Source organism: Neltuma alba, unplaced genomic scaffold (assembly GCF_004799145.2).
Source record: "Neltuma alba isolate B1F8T4 unplaced genomic scaffold, ASM479914v2 tig00012124_pilon, whole genome shotgun sequence".
Taxonomy (NCBI): Eukaryota; Viridiplantae; Streptophyta; class Magnoliopsida; order Fabales; family Fabaceae; genus Neltuma; species Neltuma alba.
In genome coordinates this window covers 378469-394572 of record NW_021636676.1, presented here as the reverse complement: position 1 = coordinate 394572, position 16104 = coordinate 378469, and the positions used below count along the sequence as shown (strand labels likewise).

The following is a 16104-nucleotide window of genomic DNA, read 5'->3' as shown; positions in this document are numbered from 1 at the left end:
TTGTAATATCTTTTATATTGTATCGTGATGATGTCATTTGGCAATTAAGAAATTAATAATAATATCAACTGTAGTTATGAATATAATTATTTTTAATATAAAATATAAAATCTATAATAAATAAAATTACTCATAAATCGTCAAGAGCTTGTCCTATTTTTTAGCTAGGCACCAAACTTCCCAAGCTATGTCTATTTTGAATGCAGTATAATTTTCTTTTGTCGCATTAGAATGTAAAGTTCTAACTTCTTTTGTTACAAAAGCTGAAACTGATCAAGACAAAATTATTCTTGTCAGAAAATAAAATAGAGAAGAGGGGATAGAGCGTCTGAACCGGGTCGGTTCCAATTTGAATTATCAAAACTCTACGGGTCAAATAATTGACGTTCAGGTAGGTAGGATCCAAACTGCTAAACTTTAATCAGGGTGCACAACAAATAGCGCCATGTAGAGAGAGAAAAAGAAAAAAAAAAAAAACAGAGAAAACCGAAGAACTGAAAAATTTGGGCTAAAAAGACGCTCTTATTTATAGTTTTAGGTCACAATATATATTAGGATGGTGTAATTTCACATACTTTTAGAAGTCTTTTCACAAAATATTTCAAATGTCAAGAAATAAAAAAAAATTAACAATATCGGAATAAATATAATATCAGTTAATGATTAAATTCTTGATTTAATTTATATTTTAATTAGAAGGATCTCAATTAAAATAACTTCGAACATAAGGGCAGACCCAAGTCTAGTAATTATTATGTCTCTTCTCTCAAAAGAAAATTTTAATTCTTTATATTATTTTATTTTGTTAATCATCTCATAGATTTGTCTTAGAAGAGTTATTTAAGCAAACTCTATTTGCGCAACTTTAAAAGTTTAAAGGGAAACCATCGGTACCCATGATAAATATTGTTGTATTTTTAATCTGTTAAAAAATTAAAAGAAAAATATTTGCAGACTTTTTTTCCTTCTTTTTTGGAAGAGATTAGCTTTCCTTCCTTTTCCTGTCAGACCAAAAGGCTGAGAGAAATCAAATGGCTCTACTCTCACCTGTCAGAGACTACTTTCCCTTGGAGCTAAGTTCTCTGCTCTTAGTTCTTTCATGCTTCATCATCCCTGTCCCGTTTTTGTTCAATCTTAGAACTATAACAAGTAAATCCAAGTCGAATCTGAATCGGATTCCGTATCCACCAAAACTACCCATAATCGGAAATCTTCATCAGATAGGCTCCCTTCCACACCGTTCTTTTCGAACTCTCTCCAAAAAATACGGACCTATCATGTTTTTACAGTTGGGTCAGATTCCAACTGTGGTGGTTTCTTCTGCAGAATTGGCCTCCGAAGTTATGAAAACCCATGACCTGACCTTCGCTGATCGACCTCAGGGTATTGGTCCTACGCTCTTACTCTATGGATGTAATGACATTGGCTTTGGGAAGTACGATGAAAACTGGAGACAGAAGAAGAAAATATGTGTCAACGAATTTCTTAGCCTGAGAAGGGTTCAATCCTTCAAGAACGTCAGAGAAGAAGAAGCTCGGGAGTTAGTGAACAAGATCCGTGCTTTGTGCTCGACTGGTGCGGGTTCTGTGAATTTGACTGACTTGCTTATTGCTTCATCAAACAATATCGTGTCTAAGTGTGCTCTTGGGGATCAGTTTAACACTGAGGCGAATACGAGGATCGGAGAGCTAGCGAGAAAGGTGATGATAGGTTGATGGCCATCTTCAGAGAGTTAGACGATTTCTTTGAAAGCGTCATTGAAGAACACAGGAGCATGATGAAGAAGACAAGGGATGACCAATTCTGCATTAGGAAAAACTTGCTCGATATTCTCCTTCAACTCCTAGACGACGGCATGCTTGGCGATAGTTTCTCCCAAAACGACCTCAAATCCATCCTAATGGTTGGTCTCTCTCTTTCTGTCTCTTCTTGTTTTATTCTGATATTCTATTCCAAGTCAAAGCCCCTTTCGATGATTCTCCAGGTATTCAAATCCTGGGGTTGTGTATTAACGGAATGAATGATTCGTTGTGATAGATTAAAAATTCTTGATATATATATATAGTAGGATATATTTGTGGGAGGAAGCGACTCAAGTTCAGCAACAATGGAGTGGGCCATGGCGGAGTTGGTGATGAATCCAACGAAAATGCAGAAAGCCCAGGAAGAGGTAAGACGCTCAGTGGGGAACAAGTCAAAGATCGAGGACGAAGACATAAATCAAATGAATTACTTGAAATGTGTGGTCAAAGAACTTCTGAGATTGCATCCAGCCGCGACTCTCATTCCCCTCGATTATCCAGATCAAGTGTGAATCTCGGAGGATACAATATTGCAGCAAAATAACGCTGTACATAAACGCATGGGCAATTCGAAGAGATTCTGAGTTCTGGGAAAGACCTGAAGAGTTCATTCCTGAGAGATTCGAGAAGAACGATGTTGAATTCAAAGGGAAAAACTTCCATTTCATACCGTTTGGTTCAGGAAGAAGAGGATGTCCTGGAATGATATTTGGGGTTGCCGCTGTGGAATCCATTCTAGCTAATCTCTTGTACTGGCTTGACTGGAAGCTGCCTACTGTAAATGGCGTCACTGTTCATCACATGGATATGGAGGAGACGTTCGGGCTAGTTGTGAGTAAAAAAGTACCTCACTATCTTTAACCAATACCCCAGTATTAATTAATTCAGAACCATATATATGAATGAGATGACCATTTTGAGTGTGTTTTTATGTTATGGCTTGTCATCGAAGATTGTGCTAATATTTAGAAATGATGTTCAATATATATATATATCATATATCTGTTTGTACGTATACATGAAGTTGAAGTTTGCGTGCAGGAGACTGTGAGATGCTACTTGTAATTGTTCAATAAAAAAGTTAATTGGACAAATGTCTCATTCTCAGATTGATTATACTGATATAAAATGGGATAATATAATATCACTCGGGTGGCGTTTGGAAACTGGAAAAAAGCAACCTCAATTTCCCTATATGAACAACTTGGCAATTACTATTCTTGACAAGGTATAGATATTATTCTTATATAAAAATTTGCCTCAAAATTAAAAATATACGCAGAAGAAGATTAATTTCCCAAGAAAATGTAACGATAAAGTTGTCATTATTGTCATATTTCACTGCAAAATAACAAGAATAGTAAGCTAAATGATAAGAGTGATAAGCGAAATAACAATTATGTAGTTGACTTTCTCATGAAATTAAGTTTCATGAAAAGTTGATATTATTTTCATATTTGTTAAGGACTCAAATATGAAGTAAAAGATTTGAAGAGAAAAAGGAAAGTTTATATTAGAAAATGCCGTAAGAATCTCATAACACTCACTAGCTAATAGACCAATGGAGAATCTCCAAGTTAGGATGTGTAATATTTGATGATCTATTCGTGTAGCCAATGACCTATTTATAGCTGAATTACATAGATAAAATAATTAAACAAAGTTTGGAAATTAATGATAATAGAAGGATAAAATATAATCCTACTTGAGTGGATAATGCCACTCATTTCTCAATTGAAAGCAATAGAAAATAATTCAAAACAATTCAAAATAGAATCAACTCATAATCCTTTGATTTTCTCTGGCACATTTCCTTGGATAAGTCAGCAATAGCTTATGCGTCCTAACAATATTTTACTGCCAAATGACAAGAGCGGTAAGTCAAATGACAAGAGAAGTGAGCCAAAAAACAAGTTTAATAAGCAAAATTACAAGTTTGACAATGAGTTTCTTATTAACTTCAAAACATTCAATAGATCTACCTTGTTACCATTTAGAACTAATAAATACAAAATGTTAATATTGTTTTGCCTATAAACAAAAGACTAACATTTCCATATCTTCATGTCATATTATTGTCATCATAATAACAAGTATGCAGTTACAACACTATTGGGTAAAGTTACAACAATAGTAAATCAAATAACAAAAAATCAGAGGTGCTTTAACAGCAACCAATTTCTACAATTAGCCATTTGAATATGAAAGATTGGTAGAAAATCAGGTTCGAAAAATACTATGAAGCTATAAGCAAAAGATAGGAAAATCATGTTTGAATATAATTTTATTCCTTTAGCTCAATCATTTACATATGAAAATTTAAACTAACAACCTTTTCGATTGCCAAGTTGATATTAGAATTTTATAACTTCAGCATTCAAAATGATAACATTCTGATTCACACCCTTTACTACAGCCCCTGAAACTTCATACTCAAATTAACAACTATTATCTCCTTCCATTTTTCCTCTCATACTTTGCCATTCCTCACATCGTAACACCTCTCCATCGTAAACAAACTCACAAATATCATACATGAATAATCAGATTAGAAAAACAAAAATATCTCACCTTAAACTAACTACAACCTCCTCCAACCAACATCTTTCATCATCAACTTCACCCCTCACTCCTTCCCAAAATATAACACCCAGTGACTAATAATGGAACTCACAAAATTGAAGAACAATATCACATTACTCGGTCTCAGATGGAATAAGAGAAGGAGAGTGTAGTTAGAAACATTACTGACTCGATTTCCTCTCAAATTGACAACTATTATCTCCTTTCATTTTCCCTCTCACACTTTGCCATTCTTCACATCGTAAGTTCGTAACCCCTCCCCATCGTAACCAAACCCACAGATATCATACATGAACAATCAAATTAGAAAAACAAAAATATCTCACCTTAAACTAACTACAACCTCCTCCAACTAACATCTTCCATCATCAACTTTACCTCTCACTTTTTCCCAAAATATAATACCTAGTGACTGACAATGGAACTCACAAAATTGAAGAACAATATCACATTGCTCGGTCTCAGATGGAAGAACAAAAGGAGAGTGTAGTTAGAAACATTACTCACCAGATTCTTAGGCTTAGAAGTTACAAAACACATCGTCCCCTCCTTGTCTTCTTGCTCTTGTCATGAATTTTTTTATGTTTGCCTTCATAAATGGTTTTCAATAACAGAGGGATATTTTAGTCTTTTAGACATGATTTGTTAATTGCAATTTAAGACCTGGTTCCTCCAAGCAATTAAACTTATTTAAGTACCCATTTCATCATTTTGCTAATTCAAGGGTCTTTTATTGTAATTTTCCCAAAATAGTTGGCTGACACGTGGGATTAAAAATGTCTGAGTTGTAGCATTCTCAACACAAATAAGCTGGGGCTGCTAGAGCACCCGAGAATTTCTCGTGAGGAGGAAGCTAATGTTAACTAATAGTGTGCACGTGGTGATGACAAGGAATCAAACTCAGCCGCTGACTCACTCTATATATGTGTGTGTGTGTGTGTGTCGCATAATAATGATTGATGACTAGAGTTTAGAGAGAAAAAGTTAAGAAGAATTAGGCAAGGAAAAAGTTAATAATCCGAACGAATGCATGTAAATCAATCTATTCTTGTTTAAATAAGATAGCCCAATAACTCTAATGAATGCAGATTAACCCCCACAACTAATTACAACAATAAAATGGGATGGTGTTAACCTAAATAGAAAAGAATAAGGGATTATCCTAACTATGAAATCCCAAAACAGTTCACACGTACACACACACACAAACACGCACAGGGTTAAAATTAGAATAACATTCTCTCTTAATATATATATATTTAAATTTTCATACAAATTGATACAATAAAATATGTTAATATCAGAATATGACCAATAATGTATTTTTATTATTATTTATTTCATAACCACTTTCAGCATTTTCTTCCACATCTCATAATAATTTTGTTCAACGAATAATTAATAGGCATCTATTCACATGGTTTCTAGCCATATTATAGACAATGCTCATATATTTTATTGGGAAATTTGGTTAAAAGTCTCTGTTTGAAAACTTAACCAGCTAAAATGGCCTAAATTAATTTGAGTGAGTATAACTATAATTTGTGAATCCAACTCTTTTTTCTGCTACGTTCAACATATCATCAATGATGTGTAATAATTATTAATGTGAAAGTCATTTACACACAACAAAAAATATGTTACACAGAATGAAAAAAAATTACACTCATGAATTATAGTTGCACATGCTCAAATTTAAGTCTATTTAGCCAATTAAGTTTTTAAATAGGAATTTTTTTAACCAAAGTTCCCTACTTTATTTGAATGATTATGACAAAATACCAGTATTTCAATCATTATGGCAAGACATTATTTTTCTTGCAATAGTAGTATTGACAACATGACAAATTTCTACTGTCCCATGTCCTTGTCATAATGACTTCCATCATATTTCATTATATTACATGTTTTATTTGAATCATTAATTTTTCCACCTAGTATTTCTAATTAAATACAAGACTTCCGCTCTGATAAACCAAACTCCCCTAACTAATATTTTTTTATTAAAAGTAACTTTGATATTGTATAAGAAATAACTAATTTTAATTAATATTATATATAGTTCTTTGCAGGATTTTGCGTATGGCATTGGATTCTTAAGATATATATGATCGAAAATTTTTGTTATTTACGTACGAAACTAGATTAGATGTGCCTCTAGTTTTTTACCTGATTCGTTGATTCTATTGGGTTAGAGCGTGTTGTCGCTTGTGAATGAGTCTGTGATTAGGGTGTGTTTGGTATGAGAGATTCGGAGGGAAGGGGAGGGAGGGAGAAGGATTTTAACCATTTCCCTTTGTTTGGCAACATATGAATTTTAGGAGGGGAGGCCCTCCCCTCCCCTCCTCAACCTTCCCTCCAAAATTGGGAGGATTTGGAGGGAAAAGACAATATTTTGTTATGTTGTGGCCATTATACCTATATTTATTTTTAATATCCCTATACTACTTTAAATCCTTTTTTTTTTGTCTCCAGACATTGCTCTCTTTTTTGCATGATCAAATATTTCATTCAAAGATGAGATACAGTACAAGTTGTGACTGAATATTATTTCATCCTTCTTTTTAATAATACTTCACGCTCTAGAGTATATTAGAATGTTGGTATAAGTATTATTACCTCCGGTCCTAATTATAAGACCCAGTTAACTAATTTAAGGGGATTAAGGAAGTAAGTTAAGTTAGTTATTTGTAATAAATAAGTGTTGTCATTCCTAAAATATCCTTGCTAATTAAGTATGTTGGTTAGAACTATCATTATTAGAAGGACTATCTTGGAAAAAAATACATAAATATGAGAGACAAAATGGATTGGGGTCTTATAATTAGGACCAAACTAAAAGTTAAACGGGGTCTTATATTAAGGACCGGAGGTAGCACTTAATACATTAAATGTTATTTACAATTCTATTTTATTAAACATTCTATAAAATTTGAAAAAATAATCTTAAATAAAATAAGAGCAAAATTGTCCATGTTAAAATATTTTTCCCTCCCCTTCCCTCATGAATTAAACAAGATAATATTAAAAATCCTCCCCCCCTTTTTTTTTATAATCCAAACAAGATAATATTAAAATCCTTACACTCTTCTCCTCTCCCCTCCCCTTCTCTACATGAAAAGAGAGCAGGTGGTTGAAATATAATTAAGAATAGATAAAAGCAATGCATAGGATAGGAGGCAGTGCAGCATAGCAAACAAAAGCTTGTGTATTTTGCCAGAAAAATTGCTAGATACATAATTTTAAGTAAATGTGTTAAAAAAACTTGAAATTACGAAATTAAGAATTTTTAATTAAACAAGGTTGAAACTTTGAAAATACACGTATTAAAATTCTTTTTTAGGACATAAGTATTTAAAATTTTTTAAAATAACATTTGTGTTATAGAGGCTTTTTCTGGTCCAAATCTTCTCAGTAAATTAGCTCTACATTAGTTGTTAGGTCTTTGCCCATCTCTAAAGAGGACAGGCTCTTTATATCACTCTAATTCTTATTATTTATTATTTGTAGGAATTTTTTTACATATAAAAAGAATATTAAACAGATAAAAAATTTTACTTTTGCTGTAATTAAAGAGATATATATGTAGGACAAAAATGTAATAAGTGATAGTATGTTTTTCCTCACTTATTTCCTCTCTCTTCGTCTTTATTATAGCATAATTGAAAATAAAATATTAAAAAAGTACAATTGACAGAGAATCAAAATTCCCTCTTATAAATGACAAATACTAATGACCAGAGTGCCATTTTATATGCATTTGTAAATGATTTTTTCACTAAATTATAAATAAAATAGGAAATATTATAATATTTTATAATAATAATAATAATAAAATGATAGTACAATTATTGTTATTTTTTAAAAAATAAAAATTACGTCAAAGATCTTTTAAATTTTTAGGCTGTCAGAGTTTTGATTTGATGGTGGCCATCCTATTGCCCAGATCAGGAGTCCTTTTTTGTCAGCTTCTTGAGCCACTGATATTCCTCCACGCACATGGCAAGCAGTTTAATAATTTCAATAATGTTTATTTTTAAAAATAGACAATAATATAATATACAAAAAGATATGGGAAAATTGCAAATAAAGACCCTCCAATATATAAAATAGCTATCAGGGACCCTGAATTTGGAAAATAGCTTTAAAGGACCCGGTCCCAAATTGCAAATATAAAATGATGGTAGAATGTCCAAAATGCCCTCGGTTTTTCTCTCTTTCTTCCTCTCCAGATCATCTTCTTCCCGACCTTGCCTCCTCATTTTCCTCTCTCTCTTCGTTCTCTCTTTCCTCTCCAAGTTTCCTTCCCTCTCCTTACTCTTTTCCCAAAGTATATGTAACTCACAATGTCTTTCGGTGGTCCTCTCTTCACTGTCATCCCCCGTCACTTTCTTCTTATCTTGCTTACCTGCTCTTTTGTCGACAATGAAGCCTCTTCCATCATTCTCTCTGTTGCTGTGGAAGGAGAGGAGAGTCGGGAGTTTGAGGGAGAGTGACAGTCATTTGCAATGCTTGTAATGTTTGCTTGCAATGTGTGCGGTGATTGCTTGGTGCTGAGACAACGCCCAATAAATCTGGATTTTTATTCTTTGTTTCTATTTTGATTTTCAGCTTGTGTTCATAATTGAAAATAACGAGTTTGATAAGTTGTTGAAAATAACAAGTTGACAAGTTCTGATACCCACTTCACGACAAGTTCAGTAATGCGAATAACAAGTTTAGCAAGGCAAATAACAACTTCTGATAAGCAATTCATAGAAATTCGAGTTTCTGTGTTAAAATGACAGCATTTTCAGATTTCTTTAGCAGATGACAAGTTCTGATACACAATTCATGACAAGTTCAGTAAGGTGAATGACAAGTTTAGTAAGGCGAATGACAACTTCTGATAAGCAATTCATAGAAATTTGAGTTTCTGTGTTAAAATGACAGGTTTCCAGTAGGTTTTCACACTTTTTCTGTTAAAATGACTGGATTTCCACATTGATTTATCAAATGACAGGTTTACAATAAAAATGACAAGTTTTCATAAGATTTTTATGCCTTTTTTTGCTGGAATTACAATTTGCACATTTCTGACAGCAACAACTTCTGATAAATACGAAATGACAAGTTCAGAATAAAAAATGACAAGTATAGCAAATGACAAGTTCCCACAATGTTTTCATACATTTTCATACCTTTTCTGTTAGAATTATAATTTGCACATTTCTAACAGCACCCACTTTTGATAAACACGAAATGACAAGTTCATAATGGAAAATGACAAGTTAAGTATGGCAAGTGACAAATTCCCATAATGTTTTCATACATTTTCTGCTAGGATTACAATTTGCACATTGTTGATAGCAATCACTTTTGATAAACAGTAAATGACAAGTTCACAATAGCGAATGACAAATTAAGTATGTAAAATGACAAGTTCCCATAACGTTTTCATACAATTGTAAATTTCTCTGTTAAAATAACAATGTGCAGATTTCTGACGGCAAGCACTTATGATAAATAGTAAATTATGAGTCCATAATAATGAATGACAAGTTTAGTAAGGTGAATGATAAGTTTAGTAAGGCGAATGACAACTTCTGATAAACAATTCATAAAAATTTGAGTTTCTGTGTCAAAATGACAGGTTCCCAATAGGTTTTCATACTTTTTATGTTAAAATGACTGGATTTTCACATTGATTTATCAAATGACAGGTTCACAATAGAAAATGACAAGTTTTCATAAGATTTTTATACTTTTTTTGTGGAATTACAGTTCGTACATTTCTGATAGCAATCACTGCTGATAAACACGAAATGACAAGTTCACAATGAAAAATAACAAGTTAAATATGGCAAATGACAAGTTCTCATAACGTTTTCACACATTTTCATACTTTTTTTGCTAGAATTACAATTTGCACATTTCTGACAGCACCCACTTCTGATAATTGCAAACAAGCTCTAAATTGTGGAAATCAAGTATGATGATTGTATTTCGGTGGAAAATCGATCAAGGTGTGCTATGTGAGGAACAAACGAGCCCTAAATACAGTGCTAAACGAATAAAGTTCTCGCTTTATATGTAGAATTTGATGGTTTCTTGTTCATATGATATGGCAATTTATATTTGGGATTTCATGGTTGAGGATGCACTTGTGAGTGGATATGATCATCGTAGTGCATTTGCCACTGGTGTTGATATGAGCATGCTTCTTGAGGGGCTTATGAGAGTTCTGGTGCTATAGTTTTATACGTTAGGAGGAAATGAGAGGTGAAGTTGATGATGAAAGATGTTAATCAGAAGTGGTTGCTGTCAGAAATCTGCACATTATTATTTTAGTAGAGAAATTTACATTTGTATGAAAACGTGATGGGAACTTGTCATTTTACACACTTAACTTGTCATTCGTTATTATGGACTCGTAATTTACTATTTATCATAAGTGCTTGCCGTCAGAAATCTGCACATTGTTATTTTAACAGAGAAATTTACAATTGTATGGAAACGTTATGGGAACTTGTCATTTTACATACTTAATTCGTCATTCGCTATTGTGAACTTGTCATTTACTGTTTATCAAAAGTGATTGCTATCAGCAATGTGCAAATTGTAATCCCAGCAGAAAAAGTATGAAAATGTATGAAAACATTATGGGAATTTGTCACTTGCCATACTTAACTTGTCATTTTCCATTATGAACTTGTCATTTCGTGTTTATCAAAAGTGGGTGCTGTTAGAAATGTGCAAATTATAATTCCAACAGAAAAGGTATGAAAATGTATGAAAACATTGTGGGAACTTGTCATTTGCTATACTTAACTTGTCATTTTTTATTCTGAACTTGTCATTTCGTATTTATCAGAAGTTGTTGCTGTCAGAAATGTGCAAATTGTAATTCCAGCAAAAAAAAGGCATAAAAATCTTATGAAAACTTATCATTTTTTATTATAAACCTGTCATTTGATAAATCAATGTGGAAATCCAGTCATTTTAACAGAAAAAGTATGAAAACCTACTGGAAACCTGTCATTTTAACACAGAAACTCAAATTTCTATGAATTGCTTATCAGAAGTTGTCATTCGCCTTACTAAACTTGTCATTCACCTTACTGAACTTGTCATGAATTGTGTATCAGAACTTGTCATCTGCTAAAGAAATCTGAAAATGCTGTCATTTTAACACAGAAACTCAAATTTCTATGAATTGCTTATCAGAAGTTGTTATTTGCCTTGCTAAACTTGTTATTCGCATTACTGAACTTGTCGTGAAGTGGGTATCAGAACTTGTCAACTTGTTATTTTCAATAACTTATCAAACTCGTTATTTTCAATTATGAACACAAGCTGAAAATCAAAATAGAAATGAAGAATAAAAATCCAGATTTATTGGGCGTTGTCTCAGCACCAAGCAATCACCGCACACATTGCAAGCAAACATTACAAGCATTGCAAATGAATGTCACTCTCCCTCAAACTCCCGACTCTCCTCTCCTTCCACAGCAACAGAGAGAATGATGGAAGAGGCTTCATTGTCGACGAAAGAGCAAGTAAGCAAGATAAGAAGAAAGTGACGGGGGATGACAATGAGGAGAGGACCACCAAAAGACATTGTGAGTTCCATATACTTTGAGAAAAGAGTGAGGAGAGGGAAGGAAACTTGGAGAGGAAAGAGAGAACGAAGAGGGAGAGGAAAATAAGGAGGCAAGGTCGGGAAGAAGATGATTTGGAGAGGAAGAAAGAGAGAAAAACCGAGGGCATTTTGGACATTCTACCATCATTTCATATTTGCAATTTGGGACCGGGTCCTTTGAAGCTATTTTCCAAATTCAGGGTCCCTAATAGCTATTTTATATATTGGAGGGTCTTTATTTGCAATTTTCCCAAAAGATATTTGAAAAAAATAAAGACAATGCGCTGGTATAAAAACTATGGGAATATTTCTGTCTACTCTAATCATTTCAGGTTATTAATTTTTCGTGATCCTGTACATACCTTTAGAGGCCTTTGATGAAGCTAGATTACTCTTTTCTAGGAATCAGCAGGAGACGGTTAACTATACTTATAGGAAAAATAATTCTATTATTAATTACCTTGCCAAGTTATTACATAGGATGGATGAGAATTATTACATCTTTGATCACATTCTATCTTTCTTAATGTGAGATGAATGTTGACAAAAGAAGCTCCTTTTTCTATTTTTAACTCGGACTTTGTTCTTTTTTTATTAATGAATATATAGTTTCTATTTAAAAAATAAAGACAAAATGAAATAAAAATTTTATATATAATCATAACTAAATATTTTTCCCTCGATCGTTCAATACAAGAGAGAAATGATAACCAAATCAAGAGGTTAATAAAAACACATTATGCTTATCTTCCTTGCATTTCAATAGAAAAGTATTGAAAGGAATAAAAACAAAGGAACTTGCGTGGTTGCATGATTAAAAATATGCAGGAAGATTTAAAAATATGAAAATAATACATGAAGCTGAAAAGAATTATCATATTTATATGTATCATTATAAGCTATAAACTGTATGATCCTCTCTATACTATTGATATTTTATAAATGTATTAATAATCACTATTATTCCGGTAAAAAAAAAAATCACTACCACAAAAAGTTTATTTTCATCCTTTATTTTTATCTGAAATTAAGAATAAAGAAATTAAAAAAAATATCTTATACTCATCTGTTAAGCTAAACTAGACGAGTACATGGCCTCATACTTGTTTGTTAGGCCAAAACAAATGAGTATGAGGCCTCATACTCGTCTGTTCATGGCCAACACATGAGTATGAGGCTCACATACTAAATGATACTGAGATAAATTTAAATAAAATATTAAATAATTATTTTTTTAAGAAATTCGATTTGAATTTAAACAAAGAAATTGAATTGAATTTTAAGAGAAAAGAAGGCTGCAGGCGCGCGAGGAGCGGGTATAGCTAGGACCTAAAAAACCCAGGGCACTAATAGGAATTAAAATGAGGCATTGGTCCCCATATGTTGTGCGAGGAATGATACAAGATGGTTTATACTTTTTTTTTTTGGCCAACAAAGAAGGTTTATACTACCTTGGTTTTAATGTGAAATTTGTGAAGAAGAGGAAAAAAAACCCTCAACGTTAGTATTATTATTGATTTGATTAATGTTTCTAGCATATGATCATTCAAGCAATTATTGGCAGCTATTTCTACATTGATATGATTGCTAGCAGTAATTTTCTTGTCTCTTTTTTTAATTCTTGTTCTCTTGTGGTGGTTGGAGGAAACGACTTTGTGTGCCATTTCTCTGGGATAAATTTTTCATTTTTTTATGCTTCATTTTATTTCAAAGGTAAATAAAAAAAAGAAATATTATGTTTTTTTTTCATACAAACATATTTATGTCTCCGATTGTGTTGTAAAGATCATAATACTATATTCATTTTTATATTTATCCAAAAAATTAATATTTTCCTCACAATTTTGAACAGAAACTTTAGAGATTTGTACGATTCTGGTGCCCTGGATTTTTCTCCACATTGATAATGACTTGAATATATACACAGATGCGTGCATATGTCTCTATCCACGTGTGTGTCTATATGCATACATACATATACATACATACATATATATATATATGTATCTTTTATACATGAACTTGCATTCTGCATTCTTCACTTACCCCTTGTCCCGTTCATCCTTCTGCAAAATTAGCATCATCAAAACCCCTCAATATATACTTAGAATAATCACCAATGGCTTTTCTGAATGCCACTTTTAACTTGTATCTCCTAGGCTTCGTCGCCCTCTTGTTCGTGTTAATTAAACTTACAAGACCAACAAAAAAGAAACCCAATCTGCCTCCATCTCCGCCGAAATTGCCAATTATCGGCCATATTCATCAGTTAGGCACTCTTCCTTATCGTTCTTTCAGAGACCTCTCTCTGAAACACGGTCCTCTCTTGTGGTTACAGCTCGGTCGGATTCCTGCTTTACTGGTCTCTTCTGCAGATTTGGCCAGAGAACTGATGAAGAACCAAGACGCAGTTTTTTCCGGCAGGTTTCAAAGCATATCTGCCAGAACCTTACTCTATGGATGTAAAGATATCGCCTATGCCGCCTATGGCGAAAGCTGGAGACAGAAAAGGAAGATTTGCGTGCTTGAACTTCTGAGCCTGAAAAGGGTTCGATCTTTCCGGGTCATAAGAGAAGAAGAAGTTGCAGAAATGGTGAAGGAGATACGAAGAGCTTGTTTGAGTGATACTAATTGCTCTGTGAACATAAGTGACCTCATATCTGCCACCACCAACAACATAATATGCAGATGCATAATTGGACAGAAGTATGATATATCAGAGAGCAGTGGGAGATTTGGGACGCTTGCGAGGAAGGAGATGATTCATCTTGCAGAGTTGATGGTGGGAGATTTCTTTCCTTGGTTGGGTTGGGTTGATGTTCTCACTGGGAAAATTCAAGAGCTTAAAGACACGTTTAAAGCCATGGATGGGTTCTTTGATGAGGTGACCGAGGATCATGAGAAGGTGATAAAGAAGGACGATGAGAAGAAAGACTTTGTGGATATTCTTCTTCAACTTCAACGGAGCGATAAGCTTGAATTCGAACCCACCCAAAATGACCTCAAAGCCATCCTAACGGTCTCTTTCTCATCGATCCCTCTCAAAATATCTGAGCTTAGTGTTAATAAGGCATTAAGGCTTATCTCTTTTAGCCATTTTCTGTCAAGTTATTTAATATACATATATATATGGTGTTTGAAGCTACTAATGAACATGAAGATAAGTTTAACTGATGAATTAATTTTTGCATTTGGATGTTTATGTAATTTCAGGACATGTTTTTAGGAGGGAACGAGACTACATCGACGACGCTGGAGTGGATTTTAACAGAGCTGTGGAGAAATCCAAGAATCATGAAGAAGGCGCAACAAGAGGTGAGAAAAGTGGTGGGTTCCAAATCAAAAGTGGACGAAAGTGACATAAACGAAATGAAGTACTTGAAACTTGTCATCAAAGAAGCTCTGAGATTACACCCACCGGCTCCTTTCTTGATCCCTCGAGAAACGGTCTGTGATGCAAAACTAGGAGGCTATGATATTCCTTCCAAAACACTGATATTTGTGAACATATGGGCAATCCAAAGGGACCCAGAAATATGGGAAAATCCTGAAGATTTCATCCCAGAGAGATTTGAGAAGAATCAGATGGATTTCAAAGGACAAGACTTTGAATTCATCCCATTTGGTTCTGGGAAAAGGACATGTCCTGGTGTGGCCTTTGGACTTGCTTCAGTTGAGTTCCTGCTGGCCAATCTTCTTCACTGGTTTGATTGGAATCTGCCTCAAGATGGTTCACCCGAGTGTGACATTGATATGAGTGAGACGTATGGGCTCACAGTGAAGAAGAAAGTCCCTATTTTCTTCAACCTATACCGCTCTCGCTCCAATCTCAATCTGCTTAATTTGCTCTCTATCATGTCTTGTGCAAATACTTGTGATTTGTTTATGAAGTTAAGTGGTATAGGACTAAATAAATGAGTCTGATTTGTGGATGTAATATTGTATCAGGTTTTATCTTCCTAGAAAAATACTACGTGCAGGGCAGAATAAATGAGTACGAGCATGATCAGTGGTTGTTGATTCTGTGTTTGTTTTTGTGCCATTCCCTCTCTATCCCATTTTGTTAGCCCAGTTTTCAAATTTGTGTTCAGGGTCCAA

General features: G+C 33.5%; 1 protein-coding gene and 1 pseudogene across 1 annotated transcript; both read left to right on the top strand.

Moving 5' to 3' along the window:
* Positions 1-1031: 1031 nt before the first annotated feature.
* On the top strand, positions 1032-2681 carry LOC114723138 (cytochrome P450 71A1-like; annotated as a pseudogene).
* Positions 2682-14059: 11378 nt separating this feature from the next.
* On the top strand, positions 14060-15924 carry LOC114723137 (cytochrome P450 71A1-like). Its single transcript, XM_028909289.1, has 2 exons — positions 14060-15025; positions 15220-15924. The coding sequence occupies exons 1-2, from the start codon at positions 14126-14128 to the stop codon at positions 15922-15924; spliced, it is 1605 nt and encodes a 534-aa protein (XP_028765122.1). The 5' UTR covers positions 14060-14125.
* The last annotated feature ends 180 nt before the right edge of the window (positions 15925-16104 follow it).